Source organism: Bos indicus, chromosome 11, assembly GCF_029378745.1.
Source record: "Bos indicus isolate NIAB-ARS_2022 breed Sahiwal x Tharparkar chromosome 11, NIAB-ARS_B.indTharparkar_mat_pri_1.0, whole genome shotgun sequence".
Lineage (NCBI taxonomy): Eukaryota > Metazoa > Chordata > Mammalia > Artiodactyla > Bovidae > Bos > Bos indicus.
Window position 1 is genome coordinate 73,598,432 of NC_091770.1, and position 18,344 is coordinate 73,616,775.

The 18,344-nt window shown below is 39.7% G+C and overlaps 1 protein-coding gene across 12 annotated transcripts in view; it reads left to right on the top strand.

Annotated features, from left to right (window-relative positions):
• The window catches only part of DTNB (dystrobrevin beta), a 241,798-nt gene that overhangs the window by 82,209 nt on the left and 141,245 nt on the right, over window positions 1-18,344 (top strand). For all 12 annotated transcript variants that reach the window (XR_011569352.1, XM_070799016.1, XM_070799008.1 and 9 more), the window contains exons 7-8: window positions 5,332-5,437; window positions 9,081-9,247. Coding sequence is in view for 11 of the 12 variants with exons in the window: in XM_070799016.1 (XP_070655117.1) it covers window positions 5,332-5,437; window positions 9,081-9,247 (273 nt within the window). In the remaining variant the exon portion in view is untranslated. The remainder of the gene's footprint in view (window positions 1-5,331; window positions 5,438-9,080; window positions 9,248-18,344) is intronic.

Genomic DNA, 18,344 nt, shown 5'->3' on the forward strand with positions numbered 1-18,344 from the left:
TACAGAAGATTTTCTTTCTTTCTTTTTTTTTAAAGGAAGATATCCACAAATAGATGAAGCTGTGTTTTTATCATTGAGATACGACCAAAATCATTTCTTGTCAGTTGAAGCAGTGCCACTGAACCTTGCAAAATTGCCAAATCCTTCTGAATAGATGAAAGGAATTTCAGTTCATCAGGAGGCTGGTGGGACCGATTCACATGTCATGAAGGATTATAGTTAATTAAGTCATTGAGTTAGTTTAATTGGCTGAGTGTTTTTCTTTCTTAGTGGCAGGAAAAAAAAAATAATGGTGCATCTTACAAATGATGGTGTCTTAGATTGGATGAAATACAGTGTATAACATGGATTTTGATATGAACAGGTCTCTGGTAATGAGGCCTATATCGCTGGCTGTCATTAGATTGAACAAAATTGCAGAGAGTTGAAACTGAGATTTTGCCCTAGTTGGGCCTGTGGAGGAGAATGTCTTGCTAAATTATTTCTTAGGTAGAAATGACGATGGCTCCAAGATTGTTTTCTTTTTTTAAGGTTAATTTTTAATGGAGTATAGTTGACTTATGTTTTCATTTTTTAAGAGATTTTTGTCAGTTAATAGTGCTTACTGTGAACATTGCTGTAGAAAAGGCCCTGCCCTCTGCTATTACTCATGAGCTGAGAACAGGGTCTGATGGTTCCCTGGCCAGTAGGCAGGGCTGGAGGTTGCTGGGTATGCAGTGTTGGGGGCTCTTGGCTCAGCTTCTCTGCGACACAGTCTACATGTACTCCCTCCTCTGGAGTCTGTGGTTCACTAGTCTTCAGGGTAAGCAGGAAAATTCTTTGCCAAGAAAGCTCTGAGAATCGTGGACTCCTAGTCACTTTACTTCCTGCCCTAATGGCAGCCTAAAAGATGAGGACATACCTGCTCAGATGCTGCTTCTGATTCATTATTCCTTTTAAGCATAAGCAAATCTGAGTTTAAGTCATCATTTTAAAAAACATCCCTGTTGATGTCCCTATTTTGCTTTAAACAAAAACAAACCTTGCAAACTCCTCACTGTCTACTGGATTGTCAGCCACACAGGCGGTGCTATCAGTCCACCCGCAGCCTGTCTTTTCTCCTTCACTCCGGATCTCTCCTACCCCTTTGCCTCAGGATGCCCTTAGATATTGCCCCAGTGCCCTTTACATTCCCACCAGCAATGGGTAAGGCCATCTTTTTCTTTGCAGCCTTGCCAACAGCACATATTCTTTCATTTAGGATTTTTTTGCCAGTCTGAGAGATGAGAAATGTTATCTTAGCATAGTTTTGATTTGCATTTCACTTGTTTTGCATAAGCGAAAGTGATGTTCTTCTCTTCTTTATGTTCTTAGCCCTCACTGAAATGCAGCAGCCTCTGACCTTTTCTGTCTCCTCCAACAAAGGCCTCATATTTCATATCACAGCTAAATATCTCCTGGTCTTTGATGCTCTGAATCTTTCAATGTAGGATTAATTGCTTCCTGTTCTGCAATCTCTGGCCAGTTATATGTAGCTCACTAATATCCTGAAGGGATGCACCTTGGTCTTCAAATTTACATCCTCATGACTAACAGTCTAGAAAATCATCAGTGCTTACTAGTTATTTGTTGGATTAATTGAGTAGTGGTTTTAAATCAAATATGGCATGAGAAAGTATCTGGGTTTGAATTCTAATCATAAGCTTAAAGCTCATGGATATACTTACTTGCAACCTAATTGTTTTCATTGATACTTTTATTCCATCATTATCTACAATGAGATAATCTTTACAATGAGGAAAATACAGAATTTCAGATTTTTTAAAGACTTTCCATTTTTTAAAAGCTGTAATAAATAAAAGTCGCTCTGACAAAAAGCACAGCAACTTTACATTGTTGTGTCATTGCAAAGTATCCTAATTTTCAAAGTCCAAAATAAATCTGTGATATGGACAAATTCAGAGTCTTTTAATAATTGAAGGCCGATCCATAACACTGGTCCCATAACCAGTTAATGTGTGCTTGCCCTTGTCAGACAAAATATTTTTATAACTCTACACAAAAGTTTGTATAAAAACATTTTAATCTGAAAGATTTTTAAAATGATATTTTTAAGGCTTTTAGCTAAATGCTGTACATTGTTTAACTGATGACCAAGTAAGTCATAGGACAATGGATAAAAATTATTTACCTATTGCCTATAAGAAAATAAGAGTTTTTAATAAAAATGATGACATTGGAAATTGCAATTATGATGATCTAATGCTACATTATTTTACTTGTTTTCTCATATTATTTTAGTGATACTGGATTTCCCAGTTTTAAGAGATAATTTGTCCCCTCTTTTAATGCAGGAAAGTTGTAGCTCAAAGTAGAGGGAGGGACTTGAGAATGGATGGCATCTAGACTAGTAATTGTCAGTATTGAGGATTAGAATAACAAAGGGCAGGGAGGTAGGTGACAAACTGAAACACCGGATTAAAAGAAAAATATGAAAGTACGTACGAAGATAAAAACAGCCTTAGTGTTTTATTGGGGAAGGCATAAATAAATCATGGTGTTTTTGCTCAGTGGATAAGGTAGCTGTTAAAATGATTAGAAAAGAAGACGTTGTAGCAAAACAATAAAGTATTTAATAAAACAACTTAAAAAACAGATCGTATATTTTTATCTACCCTGTGTACGTAACTCTATAGAAACATGCATTTGGAGGGACATACAGAAAAGTGAGAATTGTAATAGGAATGTGCATTATATGCAGTTTTATTACAGCTTTTATTATAAATATTGTGCTGTAAAAAATAAAGAGAAATGCAAAGCATGCATTCAAGAGCAAAACCAAAATAAAACAAAAAGGTAGAGAAAGAGGCAGTCTCTTTTTCACACAGTTATTTTCTGAGACATGAAATTTTAGAGCTAGGAGTTCTGTCCCATGAGTTCTCAAACTTTCTGGTATCAGGACCATTTTACACCCCAAAAAACATTTGAGAACCCCAGAGAGCTTTTGTCTATGTGGGTTATATCTATCACTATTTCCATGTTAGAAATTAAAATTGATAAATTAAAAATATTAAATCATTTAAAAAGAATAATGGCAGCCTATTATATATTAACACAAATAATATACTTTATGAAAAATATATTCCAAAACAAAAAAATTTAATGAGAAGAATGCCATTGTTTTATATTTTTGGCAAATTTCCTTAATACTTGGCTCAGTTGAAGGCAGCTGGATTCTCATATCTGCTTATCCATTCAATCTGTTGTGATATGTTGTTTTGGAGTAAGTATGGAAAAAATAATCTGGTCTCACACAGCTGTGTAGTTGGAAAAGGGAGGAACATTTTAAAAGCTTTTGCAGATAATTATGGATATGCCATGTTGGAACACTCCACCATACCCTCTTGAGAGAGTGAACTGGAAAAGGCAGATAATATCTTAGTGTTGTTATGGAAGTAGTTTTGGCCTCATGAACTCCCTAGAAATGATTTAGGAACCTCCCAGGGGGATCTCTGGCCATCCTTGGAGAACCACTGCTCTAGCCCTTGAGAGATAAGAAAACTGAAACCAGATTATTAGGTGATTTTCCCCCAAATCACGTAGTTTATGGAAGATAGAGTCCTGGGACATGGTTCTTCTGGCTTCACTCCTCATGCTTTCAGTGGACCTCCAATTATAGTATGATTTAGGACAACTTAGGACAAGAACCGACTCATTGGAAAAGACCCTGATTCTGGGAAGGATTGAGGGTGGAAGGAGAAGGGGACGACAGAGGATGAGATGGTTGGATGGCATCACCAACGCGATGGACATGAGTTTGAGTAGACTCTGGGAGTTGGTGATGGACAGGGAAGCCTGGTGTGCTGCAGTCCATGGGGTCACAAAGAGTTGGACAAGACTGAGTGACTGAACTGAATTGAACTGAGGACAGCTTTTGGAAACTGATCCTGAGTGTATTTATAAGGGAATTCTGAGATATCAGATATATCCATTCCTCTACCTATGGACTTTTAGGTTGCTTTCATGTCCTGCAATGAGCATTGGGGTACATGTAGCCTTTCAGACCATGTTTTCCTCTGGATATATACCCATGAGTGGGATTGCAGGGTCATATGGTAGCTCTATTTTTAGTTTTTTAAGGAACTTTTTCATCTTGAACATTTTTTAAAAACCTGTAAAACTCCATGATAGGTGAGCCAAGACTTTTTAGGGAAAGTAACATTAGGATTATAAGTGGGCTTGTAAAAATGTAATTTTTAACAAATATAAGAAGATACAGATAATATTAATTTAAACATTATCATGAATGATATGTTTAATATTTGTTAACTACCTCTGACTAGTTTAAAAAAACTCCCTAGCATCTTCTTTCTCAATTTGAAGTGGATGCTTTTAATTTTATTTTGGTTTATTGCAGTTATTTACATATCCACTATATTTTCCATGTCCGAACCTCCATTCAAATGTTGGGTGACTTACTGGTTTTATTTTTCTGTTGTTCACCCATTCCTCCCAATTTCCATTGAAATCTCAGAAACAGGAGTAACTTGGATGCCTGAGATGGAAAACACTTTGGAAAAATTTAGCCTATTTGAGTAGGCATTTCTCAAACCACACCATCAGTGCACAGCTGTGTATAAAGGGCCTTTGGGTGGTGACTTCCTACTGTTATCACCCTCAGCCCTCTTGCATATATGTGAGACCCTTTCCCTCTCTCCATTCACTGCTGGCCTGTACTCTGTCTTGGATCTGAGACTTTGCTTCAGATTTCTTCAGAAGTAGTCTTTTGAAGGATACCTGAGTTGTTCTGATTCGGTTAAGACTTTTACAAGTCATGTAAATGTGTTTTTCCTTTCTTGTCTCATCTGTAAAATGAAGATAGTAATGCCGATTTATCTTTTTTCATTTCGTATCTTTATTGAAATACAGTTGACTTACAATATTTATTCCAGGTGTGTGTGTGTTAGTCCCTCAGTCCTATCTGCCTCTTTGTGACCCAATGGGCTGTGTAGCCTGCCAGACTCCTCTGTCCATGGAATTCTTTAGGCAAGAATACTGGAGTGGGCTGCCATTCCCTGCTCCAAGCTTCAGGTGTACAGCACACTAATTCCATCCTAGCCTATTTGTCTTATACAGTTGTTTTAAGACTCAAATAAAATAATATAAGTAGAAATGCATTTGAATATAGAAATAGTATTTAGGGTAGTGTGTTACAATGTCTGTAGTAATGCAAAATATTATTTATTTTGCTATAAAATTTCCCATGTAATTCATTCCACCTTGGTTGTGAGAATCCTAAGTTAGCCTAACGTTAGAGTTCAGAGAAAAATAATTTTTTTTTTCTCTTCACAGAAAAAGATAATGCTAAATATGTTTTTAGACACAATGATGGCCGATCCTCCTCCCCAGTGCCTTGTCTGGCTACCTCTCATGCATAGGCTTGCCCACGTGGAGAATGGTAAGCAGAACTTTCATCATTCAGTCCCCTGTGCTGTAGGAAGTATGTGAACTGATAATATATGTAATGTCTTAGCTATTGTCACTGAAAATTGTAATTGATATTTGTTGGCACTCCATCATTTGAATTTGTAGTTTCAGCTTTCAAAAAAGAAAATTTATTTCTCAAAAATAAAAAAAGAGGAAAGGGGACATATTACATAGGATACCAATGTAGTAATATCAGGTCAGAAAACTTTGTGTTTCAAACTCTAGGCTTTTCTCCCCAAATTCCAGATGATTGTTTTCCGTTTGATCCCACCCGACTTAGCCGTGACTTCCTTTTTTTCCCCTGTAGTTTATAAAAAGCTTAGCTCCAAAAAATTGAATATATTAAATAGCCACCATTAAAATTATAATTATTTTGGAATAGTTTAAAGGAAAGTAGCTAAGATAGAATTTGCTACTTGGTTTCACCAGTACTCAGTTTTTTTCTTTACTACTGAATTACTCTCAGTATTCTCCCCAAGTGCATGCATGCTAAGTCACTTTAGTCATGTCCAATTCATGTGACCTCACGGACTATGTAGCCTGCCAGGCTCCACTGTCCATGGAATTCTCCAGGCAAGAATACTGGAGTGGGTTTCTTCCCGACCCAGGGATCAAACCTGTGTCTCTTGCATATCCCACTTTGGGAGGCGGGTTCTTTTGGAATTGAAATGGTATTTACCTCTGAGTAACTTCTTAGGTTTTTCTAGTATTGTTACCAGCTTAACTCCTTGATTAGGCTGTTTCAGTTCATTAAAGGAAAGGCCCTGTTTTCTCTGGACCTTCCCTTCTCTCATGGCTCTTGCCTGTCTCTCCTTATTCCACAGAAGAGAAAGAATGAAAGGTGACAGGCACTAAAAGTTAGAGTCCTCTTCTTCATTTTGTAAGAATGAGAGAACATAACCATACTCTCTTATATTCTCTGCCTCCTATTCATATCTTTTATTTTTTTTAATTTCTCAGCCTTTTGCCCAATTATGACTTTAGTTCACAAGTCCTTAGATGCAAGATTATTTTCCTAAAGTTCTGGAATTTCTTGAGTAGACTAAAACAGCTAAATTTTAAACAGGATTTTTGGAAAGAGCTTTGTGCTATTAAATTATAACAATATTGCTTCCTTGGGGGAGCAATACTTTTATAGTCCTAAATGTTTTAGTAGTTTCATATCCAGCTCATTTTCGTAAAATCGTTTTATGCCTAGTCTACCAAGTAGAGGGAATCTCATTTGTCAAGATGTATTATCATTATCCATGTGAACATTTTGTTGTGACTTTCTATGTAGTATTTATTGATTACATTCTTATGTGATTAACACTTTGATTACTCTTTAGAAATATCTTGGTGACAAAAATTTAAATTTCTTAGAGGAAGTTTCAGAGAAGGCAATGGCACCCCACTCCAGTACTCTTGCCTGGAAAATCCCATGGATGGAGGAGCGTGGTGGGCTGCAGTCCATGGGGTCGCTAAGAGTCGGACACGACTGAGCGACTTCACTTTCACTTTTCACTTTCATGCATTGGAGGAGGAAATGGCACCCACTCCAGGGTTCTTGCCTGGAGAATCCCAGGGACCGGGGAGCCTGGTGGGCTGCCGTCTCTGGGGTCGCACAGAGTCGGACACGACTGAATCGACTTAGCAGCTGCAGAGGAAGTTTATACTTTCAACTTCTCATTCCAGATTTTACTCTTTCTGTTATTCTTTAGTGATCCTGTTGCATTATTTTTTTCACCAAGTGCTCAGGTTTTGTCCTTGTTTGTTTTGAGTCTTGATTCTCTAGTTAACCTACATTTTTGGAAGCAAGACTAGAAGTCCTTATAATTGAGATAAGATTGCCTTTGTATCCATAGAGCCATAAAGAGCTATTCAAATGATGATTTGACTATTACACCCCTCTTTCCTTTGACTTTGACTTCTTGTGTTCAGAATTGAATTGGCAAAGGGAACAATGTTGCTTTCAACATTTAAAAGTATAAATAACAATCTGAAATACACAGTTGTGCATTTATTGCCCACTTTCCACTCAATGAATTGGACTTTCAGGCTCCAGTAACCCTTATAAATCCTAATTGCCAGCTGGCGGTTGTCCACCAGGTAAGATGCTGTGTGAGGTGGAGAAAAGAGTGGCAGGTCACTGAGTTTCCCTTCCTCCAAATCACTGACCCTTCATTGGTTAGATTAGAGTACTTTATTTTATGTCAGTACTTAGAGCTCTTACCTAAAACTAGTACTTTTTTTTTTTTAATTAAAAAAAATTTTTTTTTTAATTGAAGGATGATTGCTTTACAGAATTGTGTTGGTTTCTGCCAAACCTCAACATGAATCAGCCATAGGCATATATATGTCCCCTCCCTCTAGAGCCTCCCTCCCACCTCCCTCCCCATCCCTACCCCTCTAGGTTGTTACAGAGCCCAGGTTTGAGTTCTCAGAGTCATACAGCAAATTCCCATTGGCTATTAAAACTAGTATTTTGATGTGGCTTGCCTTACTTTTTTTTTTTTGTTTACCAGTTCCCATTTGCTCCCCAGTATGTAATACTATTTAATTCAGCAAACATTTCAAGACCATCAGTCCAAGGGACTGTGTGAAATACCACTCGCAGGTAATAGAGACACATAGCGTGTCGTCCTGGCCCTCTCAGATTTTATGTTAGTGAAGGAGACGTGTCCACAGCCAACAATAACATCTCTTTAAAAGAAATAGGATTGGAAGAGAAATTTGGAGTGAAGGTGTCTCTCCTTACTTATGCTGCTGCTACTGCTGCTAAGTCGCTTCAGTCGTGTCTGACTCTGTGCGGCCCCATAGACAGCAGCCCACCAGGCCCCGCTGTCCCTGGGATTCTCCAGGCAAGAACACTGGAGTGGGTTGCCATTTCCTCCTCCAATGCATGAAAGTGAAAAGTGAAAGTGAAGTCGCTCAGTCGTGTCCGACTCTTATTGACCCCATGGACTGCAGCCTACCAGGCTCCTCCGTCCATGGGATTTTCCAGGCAAGAGTACTGGAGTGGGGTGCCATTGCCTTCTCCATGTATGCAAACTTTGAGACATGAGTGATGTTTTAAAGACGGAAATTGATTGGTTTCTAAGGTGAATTGTAATCGATTCTCAATGGGACATTTTGGTATTGTCTTTTTATTTCAGTGAATGGCTGGTTCAGTTCAGTTCAGTCACTCAGCCGTGTCCAACTCTTTGCGACCCTATGAACCGCAGCACGCCAGGCCTCCCTGTCCATCACCAACTCCCGGAGTTTACCCAAACTCATGTCCATTGAGTCAGTGATGCTATCTAACCATCTCATCCTCTGTCGTCCCCTACTCCTCCTGCCCTCAATCTTTCCCAACATCAGGGTCTTTTCCAATGAGTCAGCTCTTCGCATCAGGTGGCCAAAGTATTGGAGTTTCAGCTTCAACATCAGTCCTTCCAATGAACACCCAGGACTGATTTCTTTTAGGATGGAATGGCTGGTTAGATGAACTAAATAGAAGACAGTTGCAATTCTTCAGTTCTAGCTGTGTTTTCACCTTGGCTTTTATGTTACATTTGGTCTTCCACTGCACTGACCTTCTTCTCCAAATGACAATGACTTCTCTCTCTCTCTGGCCCTCTCCTCCCGCCCTAAAGTCTTCCACCCTGTGGAGTGCTCCTATTGCCGCTGCGAGAGCATGATGGGTTTCCGGTACCGGTGCCAGCAGTGCCACAACTACCAACTCTGCCAAAACTGCTTTTGGCGAGGCCATGCCAGTGGCCCTCACAGCAACCAACACCAGATGAAGGAGCATTCCTCTTGGGTAACTGCTCTGTGTCTCAATCTGTATCCCCAGCGCTTATCTGTTTCATCGGTAACAGCACTAAGGGCTTCTTTCCTGATAGATGCCTATCAGATGAGGATGTGGCGTCATCAAATATTAACCCTGACTTTTATGATGGGGTTTGCAGATACGCTGTGCTTCATCACTTGATTTGACAAGCAGAGTTGTTGTTGTTTGTTTGTTTTTTAACATTTGGCAACTTTGTATTCACATTAAATAAAATATCACCAGCATCTTCCCTTGACAAGACATTTGCTTTCACAAAATGGAGCTTTGTTTTTACATCTGTGTTGTACGTATTAAAGATGTTCCAGAGTGTATTTTGTGCTTTTCTTGAGCATTTAGGGTTAATGCTGCAGTGCACATGCTTTTGATGAAATCTTTGTGCACATTCTAAATTATCTCATTAACATAAGTTCCTACAAGAAGCTAGCTGCGTTATGTGGAAGATTTAAATTTCTTTTTTGCAAGCAAATTTTATTCATGCTCATAGGATTTAAATGTTGCAAAGAAAGCTGCATAAGATGAAGTTAGATTTTTGCCTCTTGAAAATTGGGGAAATACTGTATTTTACAGTTGCCACATTGATGTCTACTTTCAAAAGTAGTCTTTTAAATAACAATATTTAGGTGGAGGTCAGTGTTTAACTTTTCTGTGTAGTGTTTATAAATCATGTAACAAGTTTAGCATCAGTCATTTTTTTTCTTCCCTCCTTCCAGTTTATTTCTAGAGTTTTAAAAAATGCCATATTTTTATTTCCTAACAGTTGCTATAGCCTTGTTTTAAAACTTTTTCCTCTAGTTCTTGTTTGTTGATTGGTTGGTTGGTTTGCTAAAAGGTAGAAAAATATTTAGGGTCATAATTGTGGACCTAGGTTCTTTAGCCTGGGCATCGTACTAAACTTTAAGTATTAGAAAGCTTCATTTATTAGGGGCTGGGAGCAGGTCTTTTTTCTTTTAGTTAACCTTCTTAAAAATCAACCAAGAAAAAAGCAAATAAGGGATTAGTTAAAAACCAAGAGCAAACTTTAATCAAGTGTGTACTTCATTTCCTACATCTTTGATAATGTGTTAGAGATCATTTTTTTATTAGATGGCTTTTCAGTTACAATTAAACCATAAAACTTTGTTAAACTGAACCTCCTATCCTGAGTCTTGTTGTATTGTAAATTCCAATTTATTTTTTTGGTTGAGGAGACATTATTTTAAATTTTTTAAAAAGGCAAAGGGGGAAAAAAAAAACCCAATAGTTTATTCTCTTTCATTGGCTAGAAAGAATTTATAGATTTTAAAATTGTTACTTTTTCTTCAGGTTTAAGTATCCCATGCTGTTAATTGACTTTTTAGTATTTTTTGGCTGTTTCTTGTTTAGAGTCTTACTCTTTACACTGAGATAGCTCTTTGCTATCTCAGAATGATTGGATTCTCTGAGTGTATCTACTGAAAATTCTCCTTCTAGATGTCAGGGCTAGGAGGATGAGGATCTTCTTTTTCACCTTGGTTTAAACTTGCTCATTTAGCTAATTTCTAACCCTTGTAGAAATGGGAATTTTACATTTACTTAAACATCAGTGACTGTTTGAATATTGCTTTATGATTTACAAAGCAGTTTTTCATACCCAGTTGATCTATAGCATACCTAAAGTACAGAAATCACATGTGAAGTTTTAAATTTCTGTTTGATCCTCACAACACTCTTGTGAAGTAAGTCTTATACCCATTTTTTAAAAATTTTAGTTTTGTTATTTTTTTTCTAGTTTATTCATTCATTTTTGTGGTGGTGACTTAAGATTTCAAGAAAATCAAGTGTTATCAGCATACATAATTTTGATGCTGGTGTCATAAATGTATCAGTTCTGAATTTTGATGAGTATGTGCGTTACGATGGTAAATGCATCCTGGGAGGATCTTTTGGCTGTGTGTGTGTGTGTGTGTGTGTGTGTGTGTGTGTGTGTGACTTGTTTTTAAGATTAGGGCTCTGTGTGCGATGTTCTTGTTCTTTGAGGAAGATATGGGTGAATTTTGAGGCTAATTGGGTAAAGAAGTTTCCACCTAAGAAAAAATATATAATCAGTTTAGTGGTAATTTTTTTGAAGTTTGTCCACTATATTTGTATTAATATTTTGAATGAATGTTTCTCTGTATGTTTATAACAGATGAATTTAGTGTGCATGAATTCCGTTGTAGATTTGATATGTATATTGTTGGTGCTTGGAATTTTTATTTTTCCAAAAGTTCTGTTTAATGTTTTATGTAAGTAACTATGCAGTATACTTCATTATTCTTTTAGTCATCAATCCATTCTTTTACCTTTATTATAGAAAAGAAGCCATATGGTACCATACCTGTGATTCATTCTGTCCGTTTATTATTTATTCAAAAGATATTTTTTGAGCATCTGCTATGTTCCAGGCAGTGTAAAAGGCTTATGAGATCTATCTATGAACAAACCAGACAAAGACTCCTACCCTCAGTTCAGTTCAGTTGCTCAGTCGTGTCCGACTTTTTGTGACCCCCCATAGACTACAGCATGCCAGGCTTTCCTGTCCATCACTGACTCCCAAAGCTTGCTCAAACTCGTCCATTGAGTCGGTGATGCCATCTGTCTCCCCCTTCTCCTCCTGCTTCAATCTTTCCCAGCATCAGGGTCTTTTCAAATGAGTCAGTTCTTTGCATTAGGTGGCCAAAGTATTAGAGTTTCAGCTTCAGCATCAATCCTTCCAATGAATATTCAGGACTGATTTCCTTTAGGATGGACTGGTTGGATCTCCTTGCAGTCCAGGGGACTCTCAAGAGTCTTCTCCAACACCACAGTTCAAAAGCATCAATTCTTCGGTGCTCAGCTTTCTTTATAGTCCAGCTCTCACATCCATACATGACTACTAGAAAAACCATAGCTTTGACTAGATGAACCTTTGTTGGCAAAGTCATGTCTCTGCTTTTTAATATGCTGTCTAGGTTGGTCATAACTTTTCTTCCAAGGAGCAAGCATCTTTTCATTTCATGGCTGCAATCACCATCTGCAGTGATTTTGGAGCCCCCCAAAATAGTCTGTCACTGTTTCCATTGTTTCCCTATCTATTTGCCATGAAGTGATGGGACCAGATGCCATGATCTTCGTTTTTTGACTGTTGGGTTTGAAGCCAGCTTTTTCACTCTCCCCTCCCTACCCTGATGGAGCTTAAATTTTAAGGGGTGTTAAAGACACCACTAGGGCTTGCCAACATCACTGTTTTCCTGTTCTTGCTGGGCACACATCTAGACTACATTTTTCAGCCCCTCTGTATCTAAAAGGACCATGTAAATAACTCTTACCAGGAGAATGTGATTAGAGTGATACATGTCTTTCCAGAACAAGGCAGTTGATAGCTGGATGCCTTTTCTATTTTCTTTATCAGCTTAATGGAGAGAATTTCTTTAGGATCCAGAGAGGGTGAAACTATAAAATTTCTTAAGGACCCAGAGAGGGTAAAACTATAAAGAGAATTTCTTTAGGACCCAGAGAGGGTGAAAATATAAAATGAAAGGAAACTGGGTCTTTGAACAATGGGTGAGAAGAATCCTGCCAGCCTGTGTGACTCTCGTGGGAGCAAGAAAGAAACCTTGTATTAAGCCACTGAGGTTTTAGTTTTTGCTACAGTGGTTGATACTAGAAGTGGAGTTCTGTTAAAGCAAAACCTTTAAATCTGTTTCACTGACTTAGCAGTCAGGTAGCACTCTGATGAGGACGCTGCCTTTGGGGATGGGAAGGACTTGCAGGTTCCGCAGAGGTGACCAGTTTGGTAAATTTGTCATCCATGGTAACTTGGGAAACCTACCTCATGCCAGGTTAACTCTTGGTCAAACATTGGAAAAGGTCACAGTGTGTGTTGACTTATTGTTAAGGAATTATGTGAAAGAGAGGAGTTAAGGAAAGAATTGGCTAGTTTTCAACCAAAAAAACGAAAGGGAATAGAGAAAGTTCTGAGAGTTGGGGCAGAGAAAGGAAAAGCAGACTGTTTTAGAGAGCAGGAGATAAGAGTTGAGAGAGGCTTCGAGCATCAAAGACCTAGTAAACATTCTCAGTTGAAAAAAAGTAACCCAGTCCTGTGGCCAAGCTCAGATGAAGGGTGAAAGTCCATCAGAACTGCTGCTCTCACCAGAATTATCTTGCTCCCACCTGCATAGCTTCTGATTTACTGGCTCCGGGATACACAGAACCTGGACACAGGCTGCTTTTGAAAGTTTCCCCAAGTGATTCTGTTTTGCAGCCAAAGTCGGAAACCGCTGACCTATTGTTTCATCTGGCCTCCAGGTGGCTGCTGTTAGTTGAAAGCAAGAGTCATGGAGGCAAACACATAAATCAGGATTGAGAATTATGTCTGGAAAAGAACTTTGTGTGTGGTTTCTGGCACATGGAACTGACTAGAAACAAATAGATCAAAGGCCTGCTAAGTTTTTGAGGGAATTATATTGGCAACGGAACCATGAGCCTGACTATTTGAGCTGTAAATGTAAAACTATTTAAGGACCCAGAACTTGCTCTGGAAAGAGGTGGGTTGTGAAGGTTTTACAGCCCCTTAGGAGGGCATGCCAGAGCCTACTTGAACCAAGGAGGATATTGGATGAAGAAGAACCTTCTGCTCTTACCCTGCTATTTATTGTATGTTGGGACTAGGGAGGGCGGGTGCAGATAACACGCTTGTTCAGTTCATAGGATGCAGCCTCAGGAACTGCACGTGGTCTTGATGAAGAAGAGTGTGCAAGAGTCAGAGGTCCTGCACTTGTAGTTAAATGCCCTGACTGAATGGGACTTTAGGTTTGCTTTTGGGTAGTGGGGGAGGTTTGAGTGTGTTCTCTGTGTAGCAGAAGAAAGATTAGAAGTACTTACCATTATCCATGCTTTCCTTTTCTTCCTGGATCAATTCAGTTTAGTCACTCAGTTGTGTCCGACTCTTTGCAACCCCATGCACTGCAGCACGCCAGGCCTCCCTGTCCATCACCAACTCCTGGAGTCCACCCAAATCCATGTCCATTGAGTTGGTGATGCCATCCAACCATCTCATCCTCTGTCGTCCCCTTCTCCTCCTGCCTTCAATCTTTCCCAGCATCAGGGTCTTTTCCAATGAGTCACTTCTTCACATCAGGTGGCCAAAGTATTGGAGTTTCAGCTTCAGCATCAGTCCTTCCAGTGAATATTCAGGACTGATTTCCTTTAGGATTGACTGACTGGGTCTCCTTGCAATCTAAAGGACTCTCCAAAAGTCTTCTCCAACACCACAGTTCAAAAGCATTAATTCTTCTGCGCTCAGCTTTTTTTATAGTCCAACTTTCACATCCATACATGAATAGACTACTGGAAAAACCATAGCTTTGGCTAGATGGACCTTTGTTGGCAAAGTGATGTCTCCTGGATATATAACTAGATTATATAACCCATCCTCCTTGTAGCCAGATGGGCTATGGGACTAGTTCTTACCAATGGAATTTGTTTGGAAGTGATCTATATTAGGGTCAAGGTTCAGTTCAGTTCAGTTGCTCATTCGTGTCCGACTCTTTGCGACCCCATGAACCCCAGCACGCCAGGCCTCCCTGTCCATCACCAACTCCCGGAATCCACCCAAACCCATGTCTATTGAGTCGGTGATACCACCCAACCATCTCATCCTCTGTCATCCCCTTCTCCTCCCACCTTCAATCTTTCCCAGCATCAGGGTCTTTTCAAACGAGTCAGCTCCTTGCATCAGGTGACCAAAGTATTGGAGTTGCAGCTTCAGCATCAGTCCTTCCAGTGAACACCCAGGACTGATCTTTAAGATGGACTGGTTGGATCTCCTTGCAATCCAAGGGACTCTCAAGAGTCTTCTCCAACACCACAGTTCAAAAGCATCAATTCTTCTGTGCTCAGCTTTCTTTATAGTCCAACTCTCACATCCATACATGACCACAGGGTCAAGGTAGTTAGCAGCAATTGTGTCTTCTCCAGTCTCTCTCTCTTTACCCTTCCCACTCCCTCTGTACATTTGCCCAAATGAAAGGATCTCTGTTAGTTCCCAGAGGCAGAGTCCTTAGATGAAAGGAAGCTGGGTGCCTGGATCAGAATCCGTCTGCCAGTTTACACTCTCACATGAGTAAGAAATCAGAAAAAAGAATGAAGGGTAGGAGTGGGGAGAGTCTTAGAGGCCTTGTTGACAAAATGAGATTTGAGCGGTCTTAGATGTTTGCCTGCAGACACCTGGGAAGAGCAGGAGTTTTCAGTGTCATGGCTGTAGAGCAAGACTGTGCCTGAATTCAGGGAACAACAACAAAAAAAAGAGTAGACAGAATGGACAGAGCAAGGGGAGGGTTGTAGGAGAGGAGGTCAAAGAGGTAGCAAGGGCCTTGGTGGCCATCATAAAGACTTCGACTTTTACTACAAGTGAAAGAAGAAATCTTTAGAGTTTTGAGTAGAAAAATAGCTTGCATTGATTTATATTTTTAAATGATCAGTCTGGATGCCATGTAAAAAGTGCACAGTGAAAGGAAAAGATAGAAGCAGGCCACTTTGGGGAGGTAATTGCAGTAATTAAACAAGACATGATAGGATATTAGCAATAGAGATAAAAAGAATTAGTAGCAGTAAAAAGAATTGAATTAAGATATATTTTATAAATCTGTCTCATGGGTTGAATGTGGCTTGTGAGAGGAAAGGAGTCCAAGGAAATGCTAAGATTTTGTCCTTAACAGTTATAAGGATGGAATTGCCATCAGCTGAGGCAATGGCAGCCCACTCCAGTACTTTTGCCTAGAAAATCCCATGGATGGAGGAGCCTGGTAGGCTGCAGTCCATGGGGTCGCTAAGAGTCGGACACAACTGAGCGACTTCACTTTCACTTTGCACTTTCCTGCATTGGAGAAGGAAATGGCAACCCACTCCAGTATTCTTGCCTGGAGAATCCCAGGGATGGGGGAGCCTGATGGGCTGCCGTCTATGGGGTCGCACAGAGTTGGACACGGAAGAAGTGACTTAGCAGCAGCAGCAGCAGAGATGGGGAAGGTTTGGGCTAAAGATCATTTAACAGTGATAAAAAAAAAACCCAAAAACCTACAACACTACATCTAGAATACTTTAAAAGAATCTTCCTCCAAATCTGAATCATTTAAATATGGCAATAAAAATTCTACTAATATGATGAGTAGTTAATTGAATAAAGTTTTCCTTTTAAAAGTATGATTTAATAGAAAATATGATAGTCTCTGTGACTGAGTTAACCATTTAAATCCTCATTCAGATCATAAGGCTGGGATGATTGACAGGAGCCATCTCTGTGGGCCTCTGAGTGTGGCTTCATGGTGTCGATACTGTGTTTTAAGAGAGAACATCCCTGCAGGAAGCAACTGGAGTACCAGCGTGCCTGGAGCTCTGGGGAAAGCCGCAAGGCCTTGTCTGACCTGGCTGTGAAGTTATATTATAATACTCCACCATATTCTGCTAGTCACAGTTGCTAAGGCTGGAGAGAAGGGACTTCATCTCTGATGATGGTGGGGTGGTGATAAAATTCATCACAGTGGAGCCTGGGTGGCAGGAGAGATCACTGCAGTTATGTTTGGAAAATACAGTCTGCCACCCAGAGGATAAAGCCTTACAGTCTGAACAAGGATTTCCATTCAGCCAAGGAGACTATCAAGTTTTTCTACTAAATTAATACAGTTTGGCGGCATTAAGTTTATTCATATTGTTGTGCAGCCATCACTGCCATCCATCTCTGGGACTTCTTCATCTTCCCAAACTGAAACTCTAAATCCTTTCCTGATATGCAAGGAGGATGGAGATAAACAAGCCTGCTCCCACTCCTTGCCTTCCCCTGCCCCGCCTTACATTCTGATCTCTGTGCATTCTGGTCTTCACTTTACCAGGAGAAATTTGACCAATTTCCATGTGGTCGTGACCAATTCCCATGTGCTCATCAGTTCACGGTAGGGAGTATGTGTTTGTGTACAAAGTATACTTATACCGCAGTACAGTTTCTTGGTAGAATGTCTTGGTAGAGGTAGTTATGTATGGATATGGAAATTTCACCTTTCTTCCCACCAGATGGCAGACTCCACCTCAGAACAAAGTTATCCTATACTTGAAAACCTATAAATGACAAAGTATTGGATTTAACAACCTCTATTACTATGATTGCTTTTTTTTTTTGAGTAAATGTTAATGGGCAACTCATATATGTCCAGTGTAGTTGTTTGGGCAGTGATGATATTAAACCATTTACTTGAAGCGGTCAGAGAAGCTTATGTTGTTATAGACTTGAAACAATTAAGACTATTGACTTTTGTCAGAAGCAGATTTCATTTTCATGTGGTCAGTATACCCCGCCTCCCATCTCTAAAATTCTAAAAGATAGTATGTCTTCATGGAGGAGGAGGTATGTTTCTTGGCCATGCCCCTGTTTAGTTCTAAATAGTTACATGTCATAGTTCAACAGCTACTTTGTACATAGTACAAAACTAGGCAGGAAGACTATTTTTTACTTTTTTTTTGATTTTTATTATTTATTTTTTTGGTTGTACCACTTGACGTGTGGGATCCTAGATCCCTGACCAGAGATCAGACCCATGCTCTTTGCAGCGGAAGAGTAGAGCCTTAATCACTGGCCCACAGGGGACATCCCAGGAGGAGTATTTTTTAAAGGCATAAAGCAGTATCCTCACTTATAGCAAGTTATAGAAAGAGGTGAGATACACAGGTGAAGAAAACTGGTACAAAATCTAGTCCCTTCGGCCAATGCCCCCTGCTTCTCAGAGAAACTGCTGAAACTTGCACACTGTGGCTTCACTCCGTGTTGACTGCAAGGAGAGCAAACCAGTCCATCCTAAAGGAAATCAACCCTGAATATTCATCGGAAGGACTGGTACTGAAGCTCCAATCCTTTGGCCACCTGATGCGAAGAGCCGACTCATTGGAAAAGACTCTGATGCTGGGGAAGATTGAGGACAAGAGGAGAAGTGGGTGACAGAGGATGAGATGGTTGGATGTCATCACGGACTCAATGGACATGAGTTTGAGGAAACTCAGGGAGATAGTGATGGACAGGGAGGCCTGGTGCGCTGCAGTCCAT